Source organism: Protomyctophum bolini, assembly GCF_963924005.1.
Source record: "Protomyctophum bolini genome assembly, chromosome: 9".
Classification (NCBI taxonomy): Eukaryota; Metazoa; Chordata; class Actinopteri; order Myctophiformes; family Myctophidae; genus Protomyctophum; species Protomyctophum bolini.
In genome coordinates this window covers 29,728,856-29,756,179 of record NC_137870.1, presented here as the reverse complement: position 1 = coordinate 29,756,179, position 27,324 = coordinate 29,728,856, and the positions used below count along the sequence as shown (strand labels likewise).

General features: G+C 42.1%; 3 protein-coding genes across 3 annotated transcripts in view; 1 reads left to right on the top strand and 2 right to left on the bottom strand.

Moving 5' to 3' along the window:
- The window catches only part of cpda (carboxypeptidase D, a), a 23,568-nt gene extending 3,603 nt beyond the window's left edge, over positions 1-19,965 (bottom strand). The window contains exons 1-19 of the mRNA XM_080773104.1: positions 19,144-19,965; positions 18,186-18,433; positions 12,563-12,705; positions 11,986-12,155; positions 11,349-11,779; positions 10,273-10,464; positions 8,324-8,497; positions 8,032-8,141; positions 7,804-7,906; positions 7,391-7,533; positions 6,111-6,280; positions 5,634-5,936; positions 5,115-5,310; positions 4,865-5,000; positions 4,515-4,661; positions 4,252-4,350; positions 4,099-4,163; positions 3,792-3,923; positions 3,486-3,671 (exon numbers count right to left, since the gene is read on the bottom strand). Coding sequence (XP_080629230.1) covers positions 3,486-3,671; positions 3,792-3,923; positions 4,099-4,163; positions 4,252-4,350; positions 4,515-4,661; positions 4,865-5,000; positions 5,115-5,310; positions 5,634-5,936; positions 6,111-6,280; positions 7,391-7,533; positions 7,804-7,906; positions 8,032-8,141; positions 8,324-8,497; positions 10,273-10,464; positions 11,349-11,779; positions 11,986-12,155; positions 12,563-12,705; positions 18,186-18,433; positions 19,144-19,799 — 3,804 coding nt within the window. The 5' untranslated portion in view covers positions 19,800-19,965. The remainder of the gene's footprint in view (positions 1-3,485; positions 3,672-3,791; positions 3,924-4,098; positions 4,164-4,251; positions 4,351-4,514; positions 4,662-4,864; positions 5,001-5,114; positions 5,311-5,633; positions 5,937-6,110; positions 6,281-7,390; positions 7,534-7,803; positions 7,907-8,031; positions 8,142-8,323; positions 8,498-10,272; positions 10,465-11,348; positions 11,780-11,985; positions 12,156-12,562; positions 12,706-18,185; positions 18,434-19,143) is intronic.
- A 1,758-nt stretch (positions 19,966-21,723) lies between these two features.
- LOC308321815 (phospholipase A and acyltransferase 3-like) lies at positions 21,724-22,287 on the top strand (the record flags this gene model as incomplete). Its single annotated transcript, XM_080772906.1, has 1 exon — positions 21,724-22,287. One exon carries the CDS (start codon positions 21,724-21,726, stop codon positions 22,285-22,287), a length of 564 nt encoding a protein of 187 aa, XP_080629032.1.
- A 1,468-nt stretch (positions 22,288-23,755) lies between these two features.
- cryba1a (crystallin, beta A1a) lies at positions 23,756-26,589 on the bottom strand (the record flags this gene model as incomplete). The annotated part of the gene is made up of 5 exons (XM_080772199.1): positions 26,542-26,589; positions 26,187-26,305; positions 25,480-25,621; positions 24,401-24,543; positions 23,756-23,903 (listed from the first exon to the last, which is right to left on the bottom strand). Exons 1-5 carry the CDS (start codon positions 26,578-26,580, stop codon positions 23,756-23,758), a joined length of 591 nt encoding a protein of 196 aa, XP_080628325.1. The 5' UTR covers positions 26,581-26,589.
- Positions 26,590-27,324: the final 735 nt, after the last annotated feature.

Genomic DNA, 27,324 nt, shown 5'->3' with positions numbered 1-27,324 from the left:
ACGTTGTTTGTTTGGTGATTGTACAACGATCTCATGGCTAATTGTGGGAGTTTCCGAGTGATAGGCCTACCGGTATTTGAGTGTCTTTCACGTGCGTACATCAAATTTAGTTTAAAGTTGGTTGAGGCTGTATGAACGTGCCTGACGAAAGGGTAAGCTACGATGCTTTTAACCTAGCCTAAGATTTAGACTCTCGTAGGTGTATTTACGAGTCTAAATCTTAGGCTACTTTTAGTTGTCCATGTTCTTGTGCACACTGGATTCTAGTAGAAAATATCTCAGGTTCTGGATTATATTAATCGAACGGAGCGTGTCGCTTGTCAAAAATGAACTGAGCGATGCGACGTGCTGTTGGTTTGTGCAGTTGGCAAGCGAGTAGCGACACCTTCGTACTATGGGGTATATGTCTGCATTGCGTAAAGGTCTGAGGGACTAAATCAGAACCAGAAAACCCATCACTTTATTTAAGTACTATTCCCACGGTCCCTAAATGTTTGTTTGACAGTTGTATTTATAGGCATTCAATCAGGTATTCACTGTGCGGTGATGCACAAAGTATGACAAGATCTACATTTCTAGATGCAATGAACATGATAATCCATGCCATCTGCTCACATGTGCTCTACCCATATTGTTTAACATGTTAAATTTCAACTGTCAGTTTTGCCATCTAAAAAGGATAAAATCTGGTCTATAGGCTGATCTTGATGTAAATAAATTAGGCCTAGCCTAATAGGCCTTCTATGTCCATTTAAAATACCGGTTGGAAAAAGAAGGCAAAGGTTTTGTGGTGACTAGACTGGTACATTATGGGGTTGGGTAGTATTTACCAGTACACCTAAATCTAACATCCATTATTTTATTAGCAGCAGCGCTTACACAATAGTCCCAACTAAGTCCCAATCCTTTAGTCGATTTTTTGAATTTGATGGGAGCAAATAAAAAATGCCTACCGGTAGTTTAAAATTGCACAAGAATCAAAAGCACCTACAAAGGTATCTTTAGATCATATGTATGTACTGATATTTACATTTCCAGAGTCATGAGATGCGTCCCTATAGCCTGCGGCCTAGTATGCGATGTCCGAAGAAATATGGTGAGGGTACTAAGGAGAGACCTGATATGCTTGGCATAACATGTGACCTGGAGCCTGAGAGGAGTGGAGGATACTTCCTAAAGCCACAACCTGACAGGTTCAGAAGGAACGCTGCAGTTCTTCCTGAACTCGACCAGGCTGCGAGTGCTGAGCCTCTCACTGCTCAGGAAAGAGTCACCATCGGTGAGCCAATGACATGTCAGTCAGGACCCCTTATGATCCATGGCTACACCATACCAGAGTATCAACAGACATATCATTCAGTGGTGGATCCCCTGCTCACCGCTCCCTGTGGGGAGCGCAAGGCCTACAGTCCAGAGCTTGGTCGTACCATCAAGGAACATCTATTTGCAGAGCTCTGCTACCCCGTGTTGCAGATTACCGAGCAGAAAGGTGACAAGTTGGAGATAGTGGAGAGATTCTGTGTGCTCCGCTCCACACCCCACATAGAAGTGGATATGAATGGGGAGCCACCATGACATTTATAGTGACATTTCATCATGTGTATTTATGTTATTTATGTTTATGTTAAACATGTTTTTCCATGACAACCTTATTTTCCCTTATAGCACAATAGCCACATTTAGTTTTCAAATGTTTGAATACATGTTAAGCCGTTTTGACAATAAATATGGATGTTTTGTTGCTAATTTTCGTTTCATAAACTGGAAAAATAATTTGTCAAACTCACACAAACCCTTAACAATTATGTAGTTTGTATTTCTTCCCAAGCCAAAACAGCTTAAAGGGTGAACGTCTGCAACTATTCTTTTTCTATGATTGGCATGACTGCAGTGCATTAACATGACTGCATTGCAAGCATCAGTCAAACAAAGTGAGGTGTAATTAATTGAGTTGAATTTAGTTTTTCCGCAGTTCTAAAAATAAGGGATAATGCAGTAAACTCCATATAATTGACTTGCTCACAATGCATTATCCCACTTGTTTCAAGGCTAACTTCTTACAGTCTCCATACTTACAAAGATATGAAATGTTATTTTAGAAAAGTCTTCATATTCAGGCAAAGTAACTGCAGTAACTCACATTTTAAATTAAACCCATTTACTGCATTTCTGCACAATCTTTAAGTTAAACCATAATATACACTACAGTAACCCATACATTATAATTGGACCACAATGGAAACAAGCCCTTAGGGCTTTTTGCGGTATCCTTTAGGCTTTTAGCACCATGTTATTATTGTACCACTGTACTATTTGCAAACTGTTAAAAGCATTCAATAAAAAAAGACAGGGACCAAATATGGTCCCAACACAAAGACACCATTACATTGAGTAGCTAAGACAGTCTTGGTTCTGGAGCTTTCTGCTTCACCTATGCCATGTGGTTATTTCAGACAAAACACATTGAGGAATGTCAGGTAACCGTTGTTTGTCTCTCATCTCGAGCACAACTTTTGAGGGGGTGGTTTTTGTGATTGTAAATATGCTCATGAAATCAACTATTAAAACGTATGTCTATTATCACCATACCATAGCACAGTGCAAGTGGGCTTTGACCCAGTAGGAAAGAATATTGACCAAATGCACACCGCAGCCATCTTGTCATAATAAGTTATTGGCAGGGTGGTAACTAGGTGCAATGTCCCATATACATCCCAACAGAAAAGTCCTGATGGAGCTTGAATTTATCATCTTTCTATCTGCAAAGTGTTTCATAAAAAAACACATTTCTTGCAGGATCAACTACTTTTTTCTTGTTCCGCATTTAATATGCCATTATTTTTTAATTTACTGACAAGAAGTAAAAAGCTTATTGGAGATCGTCTGACATGACGTGGGTTATTATTTATCTTGGTGCAGCTCCTGTGTTGAGAGTTGATGTCACTACAATGTTAAGAGTTAGCCACACAGGAGGCAGATTCTCAAAGAATGTTTTCAACCCCTGATTACCGGTATTAAAACCGTTAAACAGCTTCTTATTTTATGAAATAATGTCCATGGTCTGGACCTCTGTGACCTCATAGCTGGCAGCGGCCATGATCATCTATTCTGAGTTCTGACCCTCTCTCATTCATAGGCATCGTCAACCTCTCTGCATCTTGCCCTTTGCTGCAGTAGTTCGGTATTAATCTCTCATGCCGGCTTGAATCTACACACTTGCATGTCTGTGACTGGCTAGAGCCGGAGGAACAGGAGCATTGTCATTTGCTAATTGCTAGTCAGTAGTGGGATGCTTATCCCATAACCTGGATGGATGATAGCACTGCAATTAAGTTAAAAAAAAAAATATATATATATATATATTTATACTATACTGTCAGCGTGCACAAGATATGAGAGGGTAGCAATATGTAAGATTAGCTGCGGACAGACAGGTAGGACAGACAGGTAGGACAACACAAATGGACTACCAATTATACACACACCTCCTGGCGTTGTTGCTGGTAACCATCAGCAACAGCTTCAATGTTGTGGCTGCCGGGTGCCAGCAGGGCATGGAAGTAGCCCCCCACCGCAGTGAAGACCCGCACCCCTCCATTCAACACAATCATGGCACCCACAATTGGTTTTCGGCTCTTGTCCCTCACCACACCACGTACGCCCTTATGAACCTGGCAGACAAATAAACATGAGTATGAGTTTTCAAGTTTAGTTTGATCTTTTCATTTATAATTTATTCATTTATTAACCTTGCTGCACTGTGGGCTCCAGAAAAATAGCTTGTACTATACCTCCACCAGCATGCTAAGAAGAGACTTCTTGTTATCTGCCCAGAGTGTGTCAAGCTCCTCAGCTGGGGGGAACAGACAACAGCCAGTATACACTGTGATTTCAGGACAATGACCAAAGTCCACGCTGAAGTCCTGGAAAGGCACAAAGTCAAACACGGTCACATGATGCACTCTCTTCTGACTCATTACATAAATACACTGCTGTATGAGGCTACTCACTCCAGGTCAAGTCATTAACATTACAAATGTGCAATATTATAAGTCCTACGACGACCCAAGTTTAGTTGGGTAGCCCTGAGATACCTACCTTCATGCTTCCCATGTGACTTTGTCTTTCTGCAGCCCTGAGAACTCCATCTGGGATGTTCCCCACTGAAAGAAAGGCATTAATTATATTATTTCCTGTCTCCACAGCTTTCATTACAGACCACCTGACTATGACAATGTGCGTAATGCATACCTTGGCCATTATGTTGACATCCAGCGTTCCCGAGGTGCATCTTGGGGTGGTTTCTGGCGTATACATTTGCCAAGTACTTCAGAGTTCCCTCATTTTCCACTGGAAAAAAGATATAACATATAAATTGCTGTATTAAATAATATAAACAAATGTATTGGTTTGTCAGCAAATGCACCTGTGTCCATTTTTGTTAAGAAAAAAGATATTTTGTACTTTTGTATAGCCTAGGATATATCATGGTTCTGGTTCGGCCCTGTTATTACCTGGTTGGACAGGCTTGTCATAAGGGTAGGTGGCCAGAAGGGAGCCTCCATCCAGAGCAACAGACAGAGTATAGCCTCTCTCTAGAATTTGGTCCATTACAGCTCTGGTCTCTGGCTGGGCCTGCACCACATGTTGTGATGCATTTCCTTAAATAAAAAATAAAATAAAGGAGAAAAAAAACCATTTCATGCATTTTAGTAATGTCTTGCACTAAAACTCAAACGACTACTAAACCAAAAAAATCTAAAGGATGTTCCTCAATAAAAAGATAACTAGTATAATATTGGCATACAGTACTTTATTGCCAAAACAGGCATTTATTTTTTGTACAATAAAATATGAAACTAACCAAAGAAGTCTGTGTCTAGGTCCTTGCCGTGAGCGTTTGTCATGCCCACAGATGAGGTGCACTGCTTCTCCTTGGCCAACTCCCGTCCATCTGGGTTGATGGAGGGCAAGATAACAATCCGCGTCTCATTGATCAGCTGTCAGGGAGGAGCGGAGGTGCAGTTAAGAGACATGTCTGAACCATTAAACACCGGAACAAAGTATAAATCACCCTGGCCTTAACCATAATCTCAAGACTTCCTGAAACTCACCCTGGTGATGGCTGGGTTCTTGCCATAGTTAATACACAGGAAGGCAGCAAACTCCAGCAGCAGATCAGTGCCCACCGGGGCGTTACCATGGATCCCTGCCACGAAGCGGATCTTGGGCTCAGATGGTTCAGCCTCCCCTGGTTTGTTGGAGATTTCCAAAGCCCAGATGGTTCTAAACTCCACACTCTGGCCCAAGCTGGACAACACACACATGGAACCAAGTCAGCAATACCAAAGTTAGGAAGTATTTAAATTTAAAGCAGCAGCAAGGACATTTCATACACTGACAGATAAAACATGAATGCCAGAATAATTTATTTTGAAATTTATAGTTAATTTATAACTCTGCATGACAGAGTGGAAATAGAAAGAAAGAAACTTGGTTCAGGCCTAATCAAAAACATTAACTTGAATGTTCATTGGTGCAGCTACCTATGGTCCTGGATCAGGGAGATAGATACTGTAGGCTACTCTAGATACTAAAGAATATTCAGAAGGCAAGATCAAGATTTAGCCAACCTGTGCAATGAGGTGATCTTGGGGAAGTTGAGGGTAAGTCCTCTAAGGAACTCAGATAGGTCTTTGTATTTTCGGTAGCGAAAACTGTTCTTTGTGGCCGTTCTACTGACGAGCTCATCCAGACCCTGGCCAAGGGACAAGTCCTTGATGAAACTCTGGAACTCCACCTCCGATGGGTCCTGTGTGGCCTCTGGGTCTTTAGGAGTTTGACCTTTGGGCTCTGAGTGGACTCGTGTCAATTTGAAGTCCACAACCTCCACTCCATCCTTTGGAACAGTGGCATAGATAGTCACTGGCGTGTATCTGCACAAGACAGAAGATTTAAACATTGAAAAGGATGAATTCTGCAAATGGTGCACACAACAGCACAGGAACAAGCCTGCTCTTGTTGTGACCTGACAAACAGGATGTATGATCATTAAATGTTCCACTTGCTTTTGACCAATGTTTCCCCACTATGATTATGGCATGTCTTACCCACGGGCGGAGGCGATGAGGTTGTAAGTACCAGGGACAAGCAGTCTCCAGTAGTCTCCACTCTGGGCTGAGGTAATGTTGTGGTCAATCCCTTCCACACTAATGGTGGCATTGGGGATACCCTTACCATCCTTTATGTCGCTCACTGTACCCTTTACTCCTTTTTGCACCTGTTAGGACAGACATGTGCGCACACATATGAACAAACAGAGTTCTTGTCTGGTGGAGAACCGAGTGAGTCGTTCATTTTGGGCCAATATTTTATTTCCTGTAAATGTAATAAGTGCAAGGACACAGGACTTCATGCAAATGAATATACAGTATCTAATAAAATAAGAAAATAATAGACATTAAGGTGTGCAAGATTATCAGGGCATTGTACATGAGATAAAGATGGGTATCTCACAATAAATGCACCACGTCTCTGTGTGTACATGTGCCCCTACGATTCTACAAAATGTCAGTGATTCTCAAACTATATCATGTCAAGGACCCCCAAAATTATGTAATTGGCCGCTAACCACCATTTGAAAATATGTTTCAGGGACCGCCCCAGAAGCAAAGATTTGAGTTAAAAACTTTTGCTATGAAAGAATATAATTCATTGTGTAGGGGCCATAAGTCCCCTCACCTGTACAATTCCAGCCTCTGTCTCAGCTAATTGATTCCCATAAAAATTATGTGTACAGATTTGCGTGATATTTGGATAATAATGAATATGGAAAATCGGACAGATCCGTGTTGATCACATGACTATAGAGATAGTGTGTGCACCAATTTGTGTGATGTATGGATCAAATCTGTATGAGTAATCTAAAAAAATGGCTTTTACAAAAATCGGCCTCATGGAGGTGCTAGAACAGGCCGCTCTGGAAGATTTGCAGCGTTGTTGGCATCCAGGAAGTGTGTGTTGCACAGTTTGGCATAGACTGGGACAACGGTGCCGGAGATTAGCTGTACGCAGACAGAAGATGGACGGTCTGGGTGCAAAACATACTCTCTCTCTACTATGCCTTAGGCCTGGTGGAGACAGAGGGCTGTATTTTGCGTGTCTTAAGTACCAGGTCTTATTCCCTAACTTGAGTAAACTAAAGACCTGGAGGCGTGATCAATGCTCTTTGGCCACTCAGAATAGCCAAATGGCATTGATCACGCCTCCAGGTCTTTAGTTTACTCAAGTTAGTGAATAAGACCTGGTACTTAAGAGACGCAAAATATAGCCCAATGAGTCAACTGAACAAGAGAATGAGTGAAATGCAGGGTGTTGTCTTGAGCGTTACCTGGTGTATGAACTCTAGCAAGGACCGTCTGTTTTGCTGCCAGTAAGCGGACAGGTCGGTCTCCTTGGGGAACTTGACACAGCCTAGCTCGATGGTCACCTCAAAACAGTTGGTATTAAGGTAGTTCCAATCCTGCATGCCACCTGGGGAGGAAAGCACTCATGGTCATTCCCATCCATCATTTAATATCAAACGTACAGTATATTGCACACATACAGACTATGGACACATGAAATAATTTGACTTAAAATCCCTGTCGCCCCAGAATGTTTCTTGTACTGTACATTTTGATTCCAAGGATTGAAAATCAAATCTAAAAATTGACTATAGTTTATAAAATATTAAATACAAAATAGGGACACCGGGTATAATGTGGTTAATCGGATGTTTTGGACTGAAAGGGCCTGATGTACCTGGGACATTGTACCAGTTAGCACCGTTGGTAATACCATCCTCAAAGTACTCTTTTGGGTAGATGTCTTCACAGGGGTGGCCATTGTGCATCATAGGATTTGCCTACAAGCGCACACGCACACAAAGAAATAAGCAATAAAGTATCAATCCACAGATTTCATAACCCATGTTTAACGGTCAGTATCTGAGACCAAAGGAATCCAAACGGTGGTGCAGTGTCCTCTAACCTGTGCATAGGCTCTGGACACTTGTTGAAAGACTTCGTCATCAGGACATTTGCTATACTTTGATTGGCCTTCCTTGTCATCATCATAAGGGTAGTTCACCACCAAAGAGCCTGTTTAATAATAAAAGAGATTTGAATGGGGGGGGGGGGTCAATATATGCTTAGACTGAAAATATACGCAAGATTAATAACAAAGCTGTAAAGGAATAATCTAATTAGGCTAACTTGCTAACTGATCAAATCTATTTTCAAAGACTTATGTCCCAGTCTAGAAGCTGGAAGAAACATCTTGCCTCCATGGAGGTTGGCTGACAGGACGAAGGGCTCGCTCCTCAGCCAGTTCATCACTGCCAGGGTCTCCGGCTGCCTGGCCACTGTGATGTTGGCAAATTGATCCGGGAAGTTACGGTTCAGGTCCAATTGGTTGCTGTTATTGCGTCCCTTATCTCTTGTGTTCTTCGTGTCACCTATGAGGAAAGGATACAATATTACCTGTAGTATATTCCAGGGCTAAATGCACAATGTATAACATTAGCAACACAATGCAAAGCTGCTCCTCTGCTGTGGAATGCCCTCCCTGACCACCTGAGGGCCCCACAGTCTGCTAAAACTTTTAAAAAGGGACTTAAAAAAAAGGTTTTGCACTACCCTCTTGTGTATCTGCTAATCTCCAGCACCGTTGGCCTGGTCGATGCCAAACTGTGCACACACACTCCATGGATGCCAATCACAAACCTCCACCCCAATTCTCAGCCTGTTATAGCGCCACCATAAGCCAGATCTTTGCAAAACACATTTCTTTATATTACTCGTAAACATTTTATCCATACATCACGCAAATCGGTATACACTATCTCTATATGCCTTCCAAAGTTTGGAAGGCAACACTTGCAGGATTGGTCCGTTTGGAACAAAATCCCTCAAATCATGAACGCAGCATGCAAATTCCAAATTATTCACACACATTCCCACTGGGCAGAGGAAGAAATGGCATTTCAAAAATTTCAAATAAGCCTCATGGTGGCGCTATAACAGGCCAATTCATGTTTTACCTAAAACTACACCGATCTGTTTACAACTTTGTAGGCGCACTACTAAACATTATGAATACACTGTTATGTGTTATATATTTATTTTAATTGCCCCGTTATACAACCACCAGATGACAGATTATTGGGGGGAAAAGGCAAAAAAAACATGTTTATATTACTCCTACACATTTTGTCCAAACATCAAAGAGGCTATTATCCTGTGGGGACCTGTACCCCGAGGGTCACTTTTTCTAGTTTTAACGATGCATTTGCCTAGATCAGTGGTTCTCAATCTCAACCTTTTGAGGCCGATGACCTGGAATTGAACTGGGGAGTGAGTGGGACGCCCCAAAATAATCAAATTTGAACTGGGGACCTAGATGGACTTAACGGTTGTTAAAATATAAAGTGCAAATAAAATGTATTATTATTCATTATTACAGTCTGCATGACAATTGGCCGGTTCCCCCTTAAAACAGCCTTATCTGCTTCACTTCAATACTTCCTCTTACCAGCAGCAAAGACGTGTCAAAGCAATTCATGACAGGCAGAACGTGTTTATAATAAAGGGGCTTTCCCATGCTGAAAGGAAAAAGTTGTAATGTTGTATAGTAGGCTTGAGCACCAATCTGGGGTCAATATAAAACTGCTCCTACAATTAATGTCATTCTTCCCTTTGTTAATGCATCAATGTATTACGGTTATTGAGTGTTTGCCGCTGAGTTTTTTTTAAAGAGTTGAGAGCACCTCAAATCCCACCTGGACAATAAGTATTTGCATATACTGTGGTATCTGTGGTCTGGGGCAGGTTTGGGGCAGGTCTGGGGCAGGTCCATCTGTGGTCTGGGGCATTTTTGCCTTGCTTCCATTCACAGCCACCGTTAATTCCACAACTGACACAAACATGCACAACACTCCAAAACAACAGGATTTCAGTGTAGTCAGTTGAGTTGTGAAAAAATGGTCTAGTGACTAGACCATTGTTTCACAAAAAGTGAGTCAACTTTGTTGATCATGCGTGACGTGATGGAAGCATTTGTGTTCACATTGGTAGGTCAGGAAATAAAATATATTATTTTTAAAATATATTTGTTAAATATATAAAACTAGCCATCTTGTGTATATGAGAGCAAATATTTGGTTCTGGTTACAAATACATTGTAGCAACTGTGTGTGTGTGTGTGTGTGTGTGTGTGTGTGTCCTTCCTTACTTTGACTGGCTGTCTCATAACCATCAGGGTTCATAGAGGGCATGATATGGATGCGTGTACTGTTGACCAATTGAGTGACCTCAGGGTCGCTCCCATAGTTACGGCACAGGTACTCAATGAGGTTCAGCAGCAGCTCGCGGCCGACCACCTCGTTGCCGTGCATGTTGCCCACATATTTGAACTCTGGCTCACCTGGCATAGAGAGAGAAATGATTGAGAACATTACTGTTAGATTGCGCATTATTTTATCAAACAAAATGAATACATTTGGTCAAACAACTAAAGAGGCGAGCGTCTGAAAATATAGTACTGAGGATAGATCATTCTGATAGATCATGTGTTTTTATGACAAGCCCACTAGTCAACCATAGCAGCTGTTCAAGCAATATACACATTTTCATGCTATAAAAACGACATGATTAGAATCAAACAATTGTTCTCATTCATGAAATGGGCATATGATCGGATTTTACAGTAAAATGCAATGATTTTCTTTTCATAGCCGAGTTTGTTCTTTGGCATGACCAAATGTGGGAAGGCATTACGCTGATGTGGCTTTTAGTTTTGTTCTTTGTGCAAAAGGCTAGGCTAATGATTATAACCATCTCTTTGACTGCCAATTTTTTTTTCGTTGGATGTGTTTGGAGTTGGACACTGAAAGTAATCAAATAAAATACAAATATAGCATAAATTCCCATTGAAGCCTAGACGAGAACCCAAGATTGCTGCCAGTGCCTAAGGGTTTCTGTCATCCAAGAAGTATTATTTTCCATCTACCGTACTGTACTAGACCTACTCCTGCACCTCAAAAGTTGAAGGAATAGTTCAAATAGGTCACGAAATATATACATTACTATGCCTGGGCACGGGCAGCCATTACAATACCTGGTGGGCCTGAGTGGGAATGCACCGGGTAAATCCAAATCACTTTAAGCAGCTGCTTATACTGACAGTTTTCACTCAAATAATACCACCAGGATTATGAAGTAGTGGGGTAAATCTCAAGCCTACATGGCAAAAAGTGGTAAAAAAGTTAATTATTCTTATAAAAAAGGAATTGTGTTTTAAAGAATCACCTTGCTCATGGATAGTGGGGTTGTCCGAGATGACCATGACATAGAGCTCACGGCCATCTACCGAATGGCCGATGGAGTGGAGGTAGGCAATGGAGTGGAAATCACTGCTGTATTTGCGGAGGAAGAGCTCCATATCTGCGTAGTTGTGATGGCGGAAGTCCTCGGGTTGGACAGGCTCATGCTGCTTTGGTGGCGACGAGGGAGTGTCGCTCTCATTTCCGCCAGGAAGAATATTCTGGGATGAGTCACTGGAGCTGCGGTTGCTGCTAACTGCAGGTGCTTGTGTTGTTGGAGCTTTAGTAGGTGAGGTAACAGATGTGGTCGCTGCAATGTTACCTGCATGCTCATTGGCCAAGGCTTCCAGGGTGAAGTTTACTTCAGTTGCTTTGCCTTCCACCACTTGCACACTATACAGTGCCATTGGCTTGTACCTAGGGGTGAGCACAACACATTTCTGAGTCAAGTTGATTCTGCCTTTACTTATACGAGAAGTGGCAGCTAAGCACACAGAATTGTTTTTATTCATTTATTTAAATTCCACACTGGGTCTTGGTCGAATATGCAACTCTCTCTCTCTCTCTCTCGCTCTATACTAAAACTGAAATTATATACAATCCATTGACTTTGCAGTACTCACCCTGGGGCAACAGCTGAGATGTTGTACATGCCAGGTAGGAGGAGGCGGTAATATTCCCCGTGTTGGCCTGTGGTCAGATTGTGGTTGATACCTGCCACTATAATGTTGACATCGTTGAGGCCAGTGCCGTTGGTTGTCTCTATCACATAACCGCGTACACCAATATGGACCTGGTAGAGGACAGCTGTGTTACCAGAGAACATCTTGCATATTTGGTGTCTTTTACACCATATGACTGGTTGCAGGGCTTAAAGCTAAAAAAAAGTTTTTGCAAACCTGCACTGATCTCATTAAATGACGTCCCCAGGACTGAGAACTTTAAGCCCTGTGGTTGTTGTGACTTATGGTCATTTGGTTTAATCATATTCTTCTTGAAGAATATGAGGTATGTTGTATTAATCGGCGCCAGACGCTTGTTGCGTCTTTCGTGCCACGTCGTATGGTTTCGCAAGCTGACGATCTACAAGCTCACAATGCGTTACGATGCGACACACTGTGAGCTAGTAGATCAGCTATTTTTTAATAGCAAAGTATAAAATAGGAAGTATGTGGTAAATGGACAGAGTGGACGTCCTACCTTTTCAATGTAGGCCAGTAGCGACTCCCTATTTAAGTCCCATTCCTTGTGGAGCTCATTGGCAGGAGGGTACTTGCAGCAGCTCAGCTCCATGGTAATCTCCAGGCAGTTCCCATGGAGGTAGTTGAAGTCCTGCATCCCTCCTGGATGACAAGTTGGAATAAAAAGCCTAGATTTTAGAAACGGCACCACTTGCCACATAAAACACGTATACAAAGTTTAACAGCATTCATAAAGTGTGAACATTTCGTTTGAGAGTTGAGACAAACAAACTCATAATATGAATCTGCCACATACAGTATGCAGAAACGTTTTTCTATATTTAGTAGTCGTACAAGAGAAATATCTTCTAAAACTTCTTTCCATGTGATAAGCTAAAGGCTGCAATTTGGAAATGACAGTACTACCCCTAATCAACATTGTTTTTAAAATCTCTGCCCCATCCAGTGCCTGGTATTGAGCCTGGACATCGGACTCAGTGTTGGAAGCAGGCTGCTTGTGACATACGTCTCTTTCCAAGGGCCCACAGTGTTCGCAGCTGCAATACCAAGCCAGCTGCAGCCTGGCTCTGCACCCATCAGACAGCCTAGCAGGCAGGCAGACATGGAGTGGTGTCCTCAGGGATTGCAGCAAGCTGCCAACATTCCCTCTGGTTGGACGGTTGCCATAACTGCCTGCTGGGTGGCCACAGGAGCCCAATAAAAATAGCCATCGGCATTAACTGCATCAATGATTCTTTCTGCACACGCAAAATAAAGTGTTACAAAGACAAAGTGGCCACGTCTGTCTGCCACTTAACTACACACAGTCCAAAACAAGGCGTGCCTGAACGGTATTGCATACGAAACCAACACTAACCACCTGCATCCTTGTTGTCTCAGTGAGTAAGGAGATCCTTAAGAGTACAAAGATTTATCACATGTTGATTTATCACATGTCTTCTGTGTAATTCCAAGAAGTGGGAGCGTGCAGCTGTTCAATTGTGTGAAACTTGGTGACTGTAATTTACCAGAGCGGAGAATAGAACCAACTAGAACTGCACTCTGCCGAGTGCATACTTGCTTGCAGAGCAAGCAGAGCGCGCAAGTACTTTCGACCGCTGGAAACTATCACATCTCAGTATCTCTGTGAAGGAACGTTTGAAATGTATAATCATTACGTGTAACTATTTGCTACCTAACTACTTTTTTACAGAAAAATGAATCATTGATATGTGATGAAAAAAAAAGGTATATAAACTGAATTAAAATATATTATACAGTATAATTATTTTATTACTTATTGTAAATTGTCAATTGTTTTAAATGTATTTCATTTTGTACTATAGTGATATTAATACTAAATCATGATCAGAGTAATATGTGTCTCTAACTTCAATTTCTGTAATAATACTTTCAAATTTGTTGAAATTATCTAAAATAATTTTAGATCATCTACAACTACAACTACATACAGACTACAGAGTATGTAGTTGTAATTTGATTAGCAGTATACTGTGGTTACTTGGTTCCAAAAAGTGAAGCCAAGTTTTTTTCAACCGTAAGTCTGTGCCTGGTTTGCTGGGACCAGTTACAACATTACGTCATCGTTGAGAACTGGGACCAGAGTACATGGTGTGTATATGTATGACTAGCTCTCAGTGATGACGTAAGAGATATGGTCATCTGTGTAGTCTGGTCCCAGCAGACCAGGCACAGATTTACAAATTACAAATCACATTACAACTACATACAGAGTATGTAGTTGTAATTTGATTAGCAGTATACTGTGGTTACTTGGTTCCAAAAAGTGAAGCCAAGTTTTTTTGCTGAGAACTGGGACCAGTATGTAACTGGTCCCAGTTCTCAGCGATGACGTAATGTTGTAACTGGTCCCAGCAAACCAGGCACAGACTTACGGTTGAAAAAAACTTGGCTTCACTTTGAAGAGACCAAGCGAAATGATTACTTGTGCGCTCTGCTTGCGCAAGTAATTATTTGAGATTATGGGTCAAAACAGTTGAGGGAGTGGACAACATGGTCCACTGTAAATAGTTGAGGTGGAGTGGACAACATGGCCCACTGTATTATAGTTGCAGTGGAGTGGACAACAATACATGGTCCACTGTACTATTTGACAAGCGCTGTCCTGACTAGTTCCTGTCTGGATAGGGTGTGGACTGATTTTGGAGGATGTTTGCCACTGTAGGAAATGGCATTGGTCCAGACAAAGCATATCATTTATAAAACTGATTAAACCAGTAAGACGTCTGCGGCCTGAGGGCGGGAAGTGACCTCACCCTAAACGTGCACGCATCCACCTCGGTGACAGCAGACTGCTGGGCGAGCGCTGGCCCTTTGGAATGGAGGGTCAGATCAATATATCCCCCTGGGTGACAGCAGACTGCTGGGCGAGCGCTGGCCCTTTGGAATGGAGGGTCAGATCAGTATATCCGCCTGGGTGACAGCAGACTGCTGGGTGAGCGCTGGTGCTTTGGCATGGGGGGTCAGATCAACATATGGAATGAATTCTGTACTGGCCATATTTGGAGCGTTTGAGTGTACAATCCATTTAGCTGGATTATTTTCCCAACTATTCAGCAAAGTTAATTATACAATTCCATTCAAAGTCTGCACTCGTAGCCTCGTAAAGGCAGTGACGTCCCTTAAAAGCGACAGGTTCTCTGTCTGCTGTCTCCCCTCTGCTCCGTTAACATTATGGGTAAATTAAATGTGAAATAAATGTTTCTATTGAGAAAACAACAATATATGTTGACAAAGACACTTCATACATTTGGAAACATATTATTATTCAAATCTTCAGTCTTCAGTTCATTTTGTATTATTTTAAAAGTAGGCTAACTACAGTTGAATTTCAATGGACTTCTATGGGCTGGCCTGCTCAGTACACCGTTCTAATGAACCAGAAGTGGGGCCGCTGTGACGCTGTCTCCTTTGGGGGTGAGAAATTTGTAGTCCCTGTGTGTCTCTATCAAACCCTGTACACTCAAGACACTGCCCCCGCTGCCACCCTTAGATTTCCATATATGGAGCTGACCTGTTCTGACATTCCATATATTGATCTGACCTCATCAAACCCTGTACACTCAAGACATGCTCCAAATATGGCTAGTACAGAATTCATTCCATATGTTGATCTAAGGTGGCTCAATTTACACCGTCTCTGACACATGTAAAAGCTGACAATTGTGCAGAGGCCACATCATGCTAAACCACAGTACCTCAACATCATCGTGTGTCATATCTGTTTTGCAGATCTATCACCGTCATACAAGGAAGACAAAAAGGAGCTAACCAGTGTTACCAGATATTGCGAGAGAAATAAGCATTTTGAAAATAACCAATCTGAAAGCTCAGTGAGCTTGCAAATCTGCTATCTGCTAATCGTTTTCAGATCTGCTGAAAAAGATTGCAAAAACATTTAAACATTAGGAAACAAGCCAAAACTACATTTTACAAACAAGCTCAAAAACCTGCAACCTGCAACTTTACGGAAAAGATAAGCCCAAGGTCACTTATAATAATCAGACTTGGCAACACTGGAGCCCAGCCAAACCTGTTAATGCTTCATGACATTTAGACCAGTAGATCATCATCTACCTTTGTCACTTTTCCAGTTGTTTGGCTCCCCAATAATTTGTCATTTGTTGACACTGACATCTACATTTAGACTCAATAGTAATTCATAATAATCACAATGAGATGAGTCTTACGTATGTTATTTAGCTTTAACTTTACATACTAAAAGTATGTAACTATCTACAGTCTATTTTTAGAAGAATGAAGTCAAGATCAAAAGTGCATTATGATAAATAAATAAATAGCCTACAAGGAATCAATTATAAGTAAATTTACTTGGTACTTGGTCTTCAAAAATGGTTATCTTTGCATCTATCACTATTATTGATCCAAATAAATTGACTCAATGCTAATCTATAGGAAAATATTAGAATCAGATTATCCTGGAAGACATCAGAATACTGTCACCTGTGCTCACTGCCTTACACTGGCTACCACTAGACTCCAGAATTGTTAAAAAAAAAAAAAAAAAAACTAATTACTTACAAATCCCTCTATGGGCTGGGCCCCAATACATTTAATTGAGTTACTCAACCCCAAGGTAAATACGAGACAACTTAGGTCTTCTGACAAAGGCCTTCTTATTATCCCTGCTACCAAGCTGAGAACAAAAGGTGATCGAGCCTTCTCATTTATAGCACCTACTCTTTGGAACACTTTACCTCTTAACTTGAAAAATGCAGTCAGACTGTCAGAGTATACATTTAAAAAGCTGATAAAAACGCATCTGTATCGTAAGTATTTTGGTTTGCTATAGTGATTACCTCTATGTTCTGTTGAGTCCTATTTACTCTAGTTCTGCTTGCCTTGTACCTATTTCTATGTATTGCTTCGTTTCTTATTTCTATTGCTGTTTTAATGTTGACTGTGTGTTCTTGTTTTATTCTGTTATTTTATTTTATTGTACAGCACCTTGTAATGATTGTTTTGAAAGGCGCTTTATAAACAAAATTACCGTACCTAGGTGTGGGTGAAAATAATAGGAAGTTCACTTTAGTCAGATCAACATCCGTTAAGCAATCACACTGAGAAACGTTGCTTCAAAAACACCTTGTAGGTGATTGACACTAACAGACTAAAACTGCTCAGAGTGCCTGTGCACTCTGAGCACAACTAGGATGAGTTTTCATAAACACTGGCCATGACATGACAAAAACAGGAGGAAAGTTATAAAGTAGAACCAAAGCCTACCCTAGTGCCATCTGTGCCTTGTGCACAAAATGTGAAAACTTGTCCACCTAAAAAACACATTCAGCAGTGGACAATTCTTGGTGGGAACACCCCCATGAGGGTACAATAATGAACACATCTGCTGGGGTCTACACACACAACAAACTGTGTGTAAATTTAAGGATCTGATTTGGCAACAAGACAAACAAAATGAGGACAGCCTATTAAGGCTTAGGCTTAGTGTGTTTGAGTGTTTTGACACTTACCTGGCAGACCCACCCAAAAATACAGTACAAAACAGTGCTTTGTTGACAGAGTTGAAAATAAAATGTTTATGTATAAGCTTGCCAAGTACAACACACAAACTCAAAGAATGAATGAATGTGGGTCCCGGAATCACGAGAGAAGACAATGCTGCGGTAATCCATCACACACACAGAGAAAACTAAAACCACAACAAATATTAGCTGCAATCTCCATAGCAACACTGCTGAAATGTCTTACTTCAGGCCATTTGGTGTCATTTAGCTCAATGACCAAACAATAGGCTTGCACAGGAAAAGCAACCAAATACTGCCGTTCCACGATTTTTCATCCATCCTACAAGACACTCCTATGATCCAATAAAACAGAGCTGCTTCTTAAACCAGGCTTGCTCGCTGTCAACACTTCTCAGACAAAATTGGCTCATTATGTTACTGCAGAGACAAAGACAAGACAACATCCATTGAGGCTCAATCGCCATGGAAACCGTGGAACCCATGCTACTACACACAATATGTGTGATTGTTCACAAGGAGGAGAGACCAAATAATGAGCATTGATCACACAAAGTGACCTCTGGGATAATCCTAGAAACAAACAGATAATCTTACCGGGTACGTCATACCACTGGGCTCCATTGGTGATACCATCCTTGAATTTCTCCTCAGGGTCAGCTGGGCAGCTGGGCTGGCCCGTCTTCATGATGGGGTGGTTCTGGGCATAGGCTCGGGCCAAGTATCGAAACAGACTGTCGTCCTCTGAGCTGCTATAATGGCCCTCCCGCTCGTGGTTGGGAGAGTCGTCAAATGGGTAACTGGCGACGACGGTGCCACCATGCAGGTTCCCCGAAAGCACAAATCTAAAATTCGAATGGACACTTAACTTTCATCCACAAGAATGTGAATTGTGTGGTGCGAGTGATCAGACAGACAAGAGTACATGTCAAACATGCAATAAATATTTACACTGATTACAGGAAGATTAGGAACCTGGCTAAATATTTACATTTGGGGGGAACAAAATCCAAATTTCTAACCTGCAGCACCTGCAGTGCTGCTACGTCACCTGCACCTGCATGTATCCATCTAAAGAATACCACTTGCACACAAACAAAACGTCCAACACTTTCCCTGGGAGTCACATTATTCTGTTGCTATAACAGGTATTTTGGGATTGCAGCAATGTCGAGTTGCTTACTGACTGGACTGTGTCCAAAGCCATCTATTGTGCAGTGTGATTAAACAAGTGATTGGGGCATGAACCGCATGATGTTGACTGAGAGGCCATTCCAACCCTTGCCGGGCTGCCTCTAGCAACCAAAACCCATTAAAACAATTGTAAACTGCACTGCTTATGTTTGTGTTCTTCTGTTCAGCACCTGGGATTTCATATTGAAGCGTGTGTGCGTACTTTACTACTTACAACTTTTTGGTAATTGAATGCCACAGACGAAAAACAGTCTAAGTCGACACTATTTATCCATAATGTATAAATGATAGATAAGGGGTCAGGACATTATTGTTTCACTGGAGAAAATAGATAAAGTGCCGTGTTTTACTGTGTACTTACTTTTTCTCCAAGATCCACTTGATGACGGCCCCGACCTCGGGGATGTCAGCTTGATTTATGTCCAGCTTGCCAAACTGGTCGGGGAAACTTCTGTTGAGGTCCTTGCTTCTAGCATTCTGACGCCCCCCTGCATCGCCGTTGCAGTCGCCCTCGACTGACTTCTCAAAGCCGTCTGGGTTCATGCTGGGCATGATGTACACGTCCGTGGTGGTCAGCAGCTGCGTGATGCGCGGATCCTGCCCATACCTCGTCAGCAGGTACTCCACAAGGTACACCAGGACCTGCCTGGAGATGGTCTCGTCGCCGTGCATGTTCCCAACATATTTGAATTTGGGTTTGCCCGGTGCTTCTACGAGAGGGTCCTTTGTGATCCGCAGCACCCACAGTTCCCTGCCTTCCAGCGACTGGCCTACACTGGACAGGTTAGCAATATGAGGGTACTTCTGAGCCATGGATTGTAGGATCCGGGTCAACTCCACGTAGTTATAGTATCTGTCGTAGGTTTCCACATCTTGTATGGCGGGATTACTTCTGCCTAGACTCGCTTTAGCAACGTCTATAGACACCACAACAACAACAACAACTAGAAAGGCTGGAAGTGAGACGCGTCGTACTTTCAGCGTCGCGGCGAGATGTTCCTGCAAGTGTGTCGCCATTGTTTACGTGTCTCCTACCCGTTCAACATTCGGTCTCTTGAGTTACGCAGCGATCGCGGCGACAGAAGGCGTATAACCAAAGGCAACGGACAAGAAGCTAAATGTATGTTCTATTTAAAAGCCAGCGAGCCAGCCCTTGGTGCGTCTGCGTCTTACTAGTACTACTTCCCCCTTCACCTCAGGAAGGCGGGGTTTGGCGGTGACGCAATCAGCCTTCAGCCGGAGTGGGCGGGGCCTTTTTAAGGTAGTTCCCACTTCCCATAACCTCGCGTCAGCAGGCTTTTCACCTCAGTTCAGTTGAAAAGACTGCCACTTTATTTTCATCTCCTGTCAAAGTTTGCAGAGAAAAAGGATACTGAAAATAAATTCATCCCACTCTGCCAAGCAGCCAACCTTAGCCAGATAAGAAGAGTTATAAGTAAAAGTCAGAAAGTTTAGCAAAGAAAAGAAAATCTATGACCTTTGATGGAGAATGCTCTTTTTAATCTCGGGAATAAGGGGAAGAGGGCATAGAACACGGTTTCTGTCACCTATGAAGGGATACCAAAAGGGGAGAAGAAGGAATATTATCAAAGGACTACTTCAGCACTTTTCAACCTATCTTCATAGAATTGGTCCTCACTAATGATCATGATAAAATAGCAAAAAAATGTCTGACCCCCCTCCCTCAAAAAATGCAGATCACTTACATCTTTTAAAACAGGCCTGAAAATCCACCTTTCAGCAGTCCCAAGGGCCAAGGCCAAGGGAGAGGAAATTATCCTTGCCCTTTAAACAGGTGATCACCCCCCTTCCTTTTCCCCATTCTGTACATAGTTTTTTAAAAATCCTGCAATTATTTAGATTTTTTGTTTTTATTGATGATTTTGATGGAAACAAGAAAGTCTTGTTTCCTAAATGGAAACAAGACAGCAAGGACTTTTGTTTTGGTGCTATCCCTTTTGAAGTGAGTGTTTGACTGTACTCTGTTGCTGTTTTTACATGCTCAATAAACTATTCAATCAATCAAAAAGGATCAAGATTCAAGAAATCTGTGGTTTTGAATTGTAAAGCAGCTAGCAGAATAAAATTAGCTTTGCAATTGCAAAGATGACAGTAGGCCTATTGTTTTCTGTAAATCGATGTTTAACAGCGTTGCCGTTGATGCTGAAAGTCAGCTGCATGTCTATGACTGGAAACCTGTCTGTTCCATAGGACGAGAATGGACCAGAGCTAGAACTATAAAAAAAATAATTAATAGCATACTTTGCTAATGCTTACGCTTGAATAAAATTGCCATTTGACCTTTTTCTTAAACACAGTTCATGTGGTGCTTATGAATGGGAAACGAAAATGTCTTTATGGTGTGGCTCTGACGTCATAACTATGTTATTTTATGTCATAAAATTCAGTAATCAAATGGAGGAGGATGTCCAGACCTGCCTGATGGTCCACGAATTTCACTGAACAAGTGTTACCAATAAAGGTAGGTTTAAATTGTAGAGATTGTAGAGAGAAGCATAACATTTAACAGCTTTGATGCTGCAAGTCAGCTGCATGTGACTGGATTCTCGAAATGTAATGTTTAAGAGCACTTTAAACAAAACATTACCAGGCAAAAGTGTTACATTACATCTAGTATGATGTAATTTCAATTTCTGAAAGCCAGGCATTGGAAGGGCTAGCTCCCCTCAAAAAGAAAAGTACGTGTTAGTAGCTTCAGTATGCTTGGTTTTTGAGCGGCGGCACACCGTCTCCTAGGATTATAAATGGGAAAATGTCTTTATGGGCGTAGCTATGACTTCATATCTTTGTCGTCATAACTTCAGTACTTAAAAGGAGGTGACCATAACCTTGTGGTTCATAAGTGTCTCTATTGATTTATATGCGATTGTAATTGCCTGAACAGAGATAAGAGATGATGATCTACTAGTCTGGAAGACGAATGAGAGCCAAGGCCCCAAAGCTGTATGACGGGAAGCCTGAGCTTGGGTCCCTGATTGAAATATTCCGTGGAACCTATCAACACTGGGCTTTGTACATTGGTGATGGCTATGTTGTCCACTTGTCACCCCCCTCTGAGGTTCCGGGAGCAGGGGCCAGCAGTGTGATGTCTGTTTTCTGTGACAAGGCCGTGGTAAAGAAAGCAAAGCTCTGCGACGTGGTGGGGACCAACAAGTGGCGAATAAACAATTGCCTGGATGATAAGTATAAGCCACAAGCAGTGTATATCATAGTCAGAGATGCCTGTGCACTTGTGGGTAAGGAGTATAACTACTGTGTCTTCAGCTGGAATTGTGAGCACTTTGTTACTGAGCTGCGCTATGGCAAGGCTGAATCTTGGCAGGTGCGAAGGGCAAGGGGGTTTGTCATGTTATCAGGTGTCGCCACTATGGGCCTAGGACTAGGCCTTGTGGCTCTGGCAGCTGCCCTCTTTGCTGGATTTGAGACCAAAGAAAAGACAAATGCAAAAAACAATATGCAACCTAATTTGAGTGAACTCAAATAACCTGATTAATTTATAGAATGGAATGTGTGCAGATTTTACTTTTTACATTTTTATTTATTTTCTTTACTTTCTTTTGTTAAACCCTGAAACAATTGAACACAAAACTCTTCAAAGTTTAATTACTCTCCAAGATTTCTTTTTTTCATATTGGTTTATACCTGGTAGCCTACCCTATAGCCTATATATTCACCCCTATGACTCTTTAATAAAGTGATAAAGTTGCACTCTGAGTCACTGAGTGTATTTGTAAACTAATTTGCTTACATACTCTCTCTGAGTTACAAATTGTTAAATTAAACAGTGAGACTTACCTTGTAGCTCAAAAAGGAAATTCCTGTGTTCCACTTTGGAACACAGGAATGCCAAACCTCAGACTGGAATGAAATCAGAAATATCACACCCGTGTGACGTGAGGAGCGCTCTTATTATCATACATCCTCTCATCCCAGCCAATCACAATTTGCGTCCTCACCTTCGTCTTCAATGTTTGTGTTTACACAATGCTAGTGCTTGCACAAACACTAAAAACTGGCCATTCATTGTCAAGGGCATTCAATGTTTGTGTACACAAACACTCAAAGCTGGCCATTAAAGACAATGTTTGTGTTTAGTGTTTACACAAACCCTCAAAGCTGGACATAAGAGGGGCTAGCGACTAGCACCCCTCAAAAATGTAATCATCTTTAGCCTACAGGACCCTGATGGAAACAAAAAAGCCATATAGTGCTTTCTTGGGTTCAATCCTTTTAACATTGTATTGGTATGAAAGTAGCCTACTTTTTGTTATTTTTTGCAAGCTATTCAAGTATTCAAAGTCAGTCAATCAATCAATGAATCAGTCAAACCCCATAGTATCAAAAACCATTAACAAGCAGTCATATATAGTTTTAGGTCCGCTCTGTATATGATCACTCTGAATTGTAATGGGGTTTAGTTTAGTCGCCCTTAGGCCTTACCCCTAGCTGTGACCCATTTTACCCCCATTTATATCATCACAACTGTCAGTCTGTGATGACATGGCATCTGCAAGAAAGAGCAAATGAAAACACAATCCACCATCCAAGAAATGACACTTGACTCCAAACGGATTATTATCAGACACTTTGTCTCGTTTTTATTTCATGTTGCCCATTCTGTCTGATCCCGGTGAGTGGGGAGTAGCCTGCCCTGCACGGCACTTGTCAACACAGACAACACATGTTACTGCCATCTAGTGCTGGTAACAGGGCACCACCTGAGGCTCTACCGCTGCATGGTCTCTCCACTATGGGGCAGAGCCGGCAGCGGCCTTACTTTTCTTAATAGATCTAAACAAAAGTGCTGTAAACATCTTTATGGTGGAACACCAGGAGCCTCAGCCGTGCATCTGACAGAGCTGGCCAAAGCTTGGAATGATGGGGTAGAAGGAGGGAAGAGTTGAAAGAGGTGAAGAGAGAGAAAGAGGAAAGGAGGGTGCAGTGTGTGGGTCTCATTGCTGGATTCTGCGCAGTGACTGCACCTGGAAGGTCTGAGCATGGGAGCCCCACTCCCTGTAGTGTTTGTACTCTCCTCCATGACGATCACTTTCCAGTATGTACTGGTAACCACGGTAACCTGGGTACTGGTAGCACACCCAGCTGGATGAGGAGAAGAATGGAGGGACACAAGAGAAAATGATTGTCACTTTGATTGTTAAAATATGAAGGACTCAAGTCAAAATGCATGTTTTGGGAGCAGATTAACATAATAGGCCTTTGCTCAATGTTAGAAAACGCAGAGCAGGATAAAGATATGTCACAGAGTTGTTGTGTTTACTCTTGTGGCCAATGGGTGCCTCCTTCAGACCATTCAGACAAATTGTTGACAGTGGTCTTATTTTAGGAGATTAGCCTACCCTCATTCAGGCAAACAGAGGCGAGGCCCTCCATAATATCTAAAGAAATAATATTGGTATTGTCAGAGAGTAACATTTCTAATTGACTACAGGATTATCCTCTTGATGGCTCATCTACTTGTATTTATTTTATTAAAGCAGGCAACTAATTTATTTATTTTGGGGTCCTTGACATGAAAAGGTTTGAAGTAAAGCATGACACAAATCACTGTATTGACAGAAGGTAGTGCTGAGACTCACGCTCCACTCTGGGTCTGCATGGAGCCAATCTCATTGTTGGCCCAACCCATTGCCTGCAGAGAGGGGTAATCGTCATTCATCTCCCACTGTTTTCCGATGAAGTTCTCCTTCTCAAACACAGTGATCTTGGACTCCTTATGGTTCTGTTTGGACAGACACAGACAGTGGAAGAAACATGAACAATGTCAGTTATTACACTGTTGATGTGAATTAAATCCACAATAGAGAAATTGTATGTTACTACAGATATTTACAATGGGACCTGGCTAGGTTAAATGTCTTGAAGCAAAGACACTTTGCACATTGCAAACTAAGCATTCTTATCGCAAGCCTTCTTGAGGTGTTCCTAAAATTGACACGTATTATTCTACAACAGACATGAAACATGAAAACTACGTTTTAGGTTAGTGACTTCCTAATCCGCAGTCTCGCTCTGATCACACTTACAATTCTATATACTGTATCTATATACACATGAGGCTTGAATTCTGTTCAGGTAGCACAGTCAGGAGTGATAAAGTCTCTAATTGTTCTGCTGTTTTGTTTGTAGGTTTGTGGTGCTTTGTGAGTAAAGCCCTTTATCCATTTTGCCCCCACGGTCACTTAATCCGTCCCACAGCTTAATATCAGAATATCAGAAACAATATATATATTATATATATTCAGGATTTCAATTCAAATAATAGCTAAAATAGCTGCTCTACAAGCTCAAAACGTGTCACACTGCAACGCGTTTTGAGCTTGTAGAACGGCTATTTTTGCTACGACAGTAATATGCAATGTGGCCCTCTGAAGTGAGTGTGGAAATATAGTGGCCCTCTCCATCGTCAAAGTGTCCCACCCCTGTGGTAGAGTAATAATATAACGAACACAACAGCGATAATTGGTCTACCTGCTCTTCTATTGAGACATTTATATCCTGTGGTTGGGTAGGAACACTACTGGCTGCATGGAGGTCAAACAGGCTTTCCATTATAGCTCAGGAGTGGACATTTTGGCACTTGCGAGGGTGTCTAGGGTTACAGATTGCAGCTTTAACATTGATGATTTTACAGGTGTAGGGTTGGACAGAGACTCACAGCAGAGCAGATTGGGCGGAAGGACATCAACCTCTCAATGTGATAGGCATTGCTGCCGCTCCATGACTCCCAGCGAGGGTACTCTCCTCTCTCCAACACAAACTGCTGTCCACAGAAGCTGGAGTGCTCGAACCCTGCCCAGCTATATGCACAAAAATACATATACATACACAACACATACAGAGCATGAGCTGGATGGTGGAACAATAAGGGATCTCAAAATAGTGGAGATCAGTTATATTTTTTGTTTTAAATGAAGAAAAAAATCTATGAAATGAAAGGATTCTACAATGGCATGTCAAAAATAAGGATGCCAGGTTGAAATTGTTTAACCTTTGTTAGCCAACATAGGTTTACGCACAGTCACATTTAGCACAATGGTGAGGGAGGGGTGAGTGTTTCCCCCACACAGATTTGACATGTCGAAATCAAATATATAATTATTTAAACATTATATTTACAAATGAAATCTGGCTCTGGAGGATAAAACCATCTGTGACCTAAATTGTTGAGCCATTCTGTACAGCTTTTTCTATGCACTGTACTGAAAAGGAGAGTTATTTGTTATTTCGCCCTGTATGACCCATAGAGCTCTAAAGCCTGGTTTAGCCATATGCTTTTTCAGATAAAGTGTTGTCCTGACCTTTTTTCAGGTGAAAATAGTGACGTGTTGCCGAAGCATAAATCAGGCTTTAGTCACAACTTACGCTCCACATTCCACCTTCAGGGAGCGGATGTTGTCCACGCCACACTCCATGATGTTCTGGCAGGATGCAGTGAACTCCATACGTTTCCCCTGGAAGTTCTCCTGGTCATAGACAGTGATCTAAACAATACACAAGATGTGGAGCAGACACATGCAACATGTACACACACACACACACACACACACACACACACACACACACACACACACACACACACACACACACACACACACACACACACACACACACACACACACACAGAGAGAGAGACATGTGAGCACACACGCATCATTGACTGAATGAGGGGAGACATTGAGGAAATGCAGAATGCAGCATGACCTAATATCAAATTTACCTTCCATGGTCCCATTGGGATGGGATTAGTCTGAGCCATTATACTGGATATCTGACCTGCAATGAGAAGAATAGAGAATGAGTCATGCTGAACCAGTTGACAGGCAGCCTATTGAACAACACTCTGCTCCATCCATACAAGTACCACTCTATTGCAACTAGATACTTTAACGTTAATGTCATAATTAAAGAGTCTGGGCAAAGTCCAAACAGATAATATGTTGTGTTGTGTTGTGGTGTGATTGTGGGAACTAAAACAGCTGAGGTAAGATATCCTTTTGTAATTTTCTTTCATAATGCAAATATACAGCAAACAAACTAAGATGAAATGAAGTTGTATACAACGCAGGTTCTGGAGTGGAGACCACACACTGCTTATCACGGCCACTCCCCGTTCTCAATCGTCTCCCGCCTTCACTCATTAGCCACTCCCCGTTCTCAATCGCCTCCCGCCTTCACTCATTAGCCACTCCCCGTTCTCAATCGCCTCCCGCCTTCACTCATTAGCCACTCCCCGTTCTCAACCGCCTCCCGCCTTCACTCATTAGCCACTCCCCGTTCTCAATCGCCTCCCGCCTTCACTCATTAGCCACTCCCCGTTCTCAATCGCCTCCCGCCTTCACTCATTAGCCACTCCCCGTTCTCAATCGCCTCCCGCCTTCACTCATTAGCCACTCCCCGTTCTCAATCGCCTCCCGCCTTCACTCATTAGCCACTCCCCGTTCTCAATCGCCTCCCGCCTTCACTCATTAGCCACTCCCCGTTCTCAATCGCCTCCCGCCTT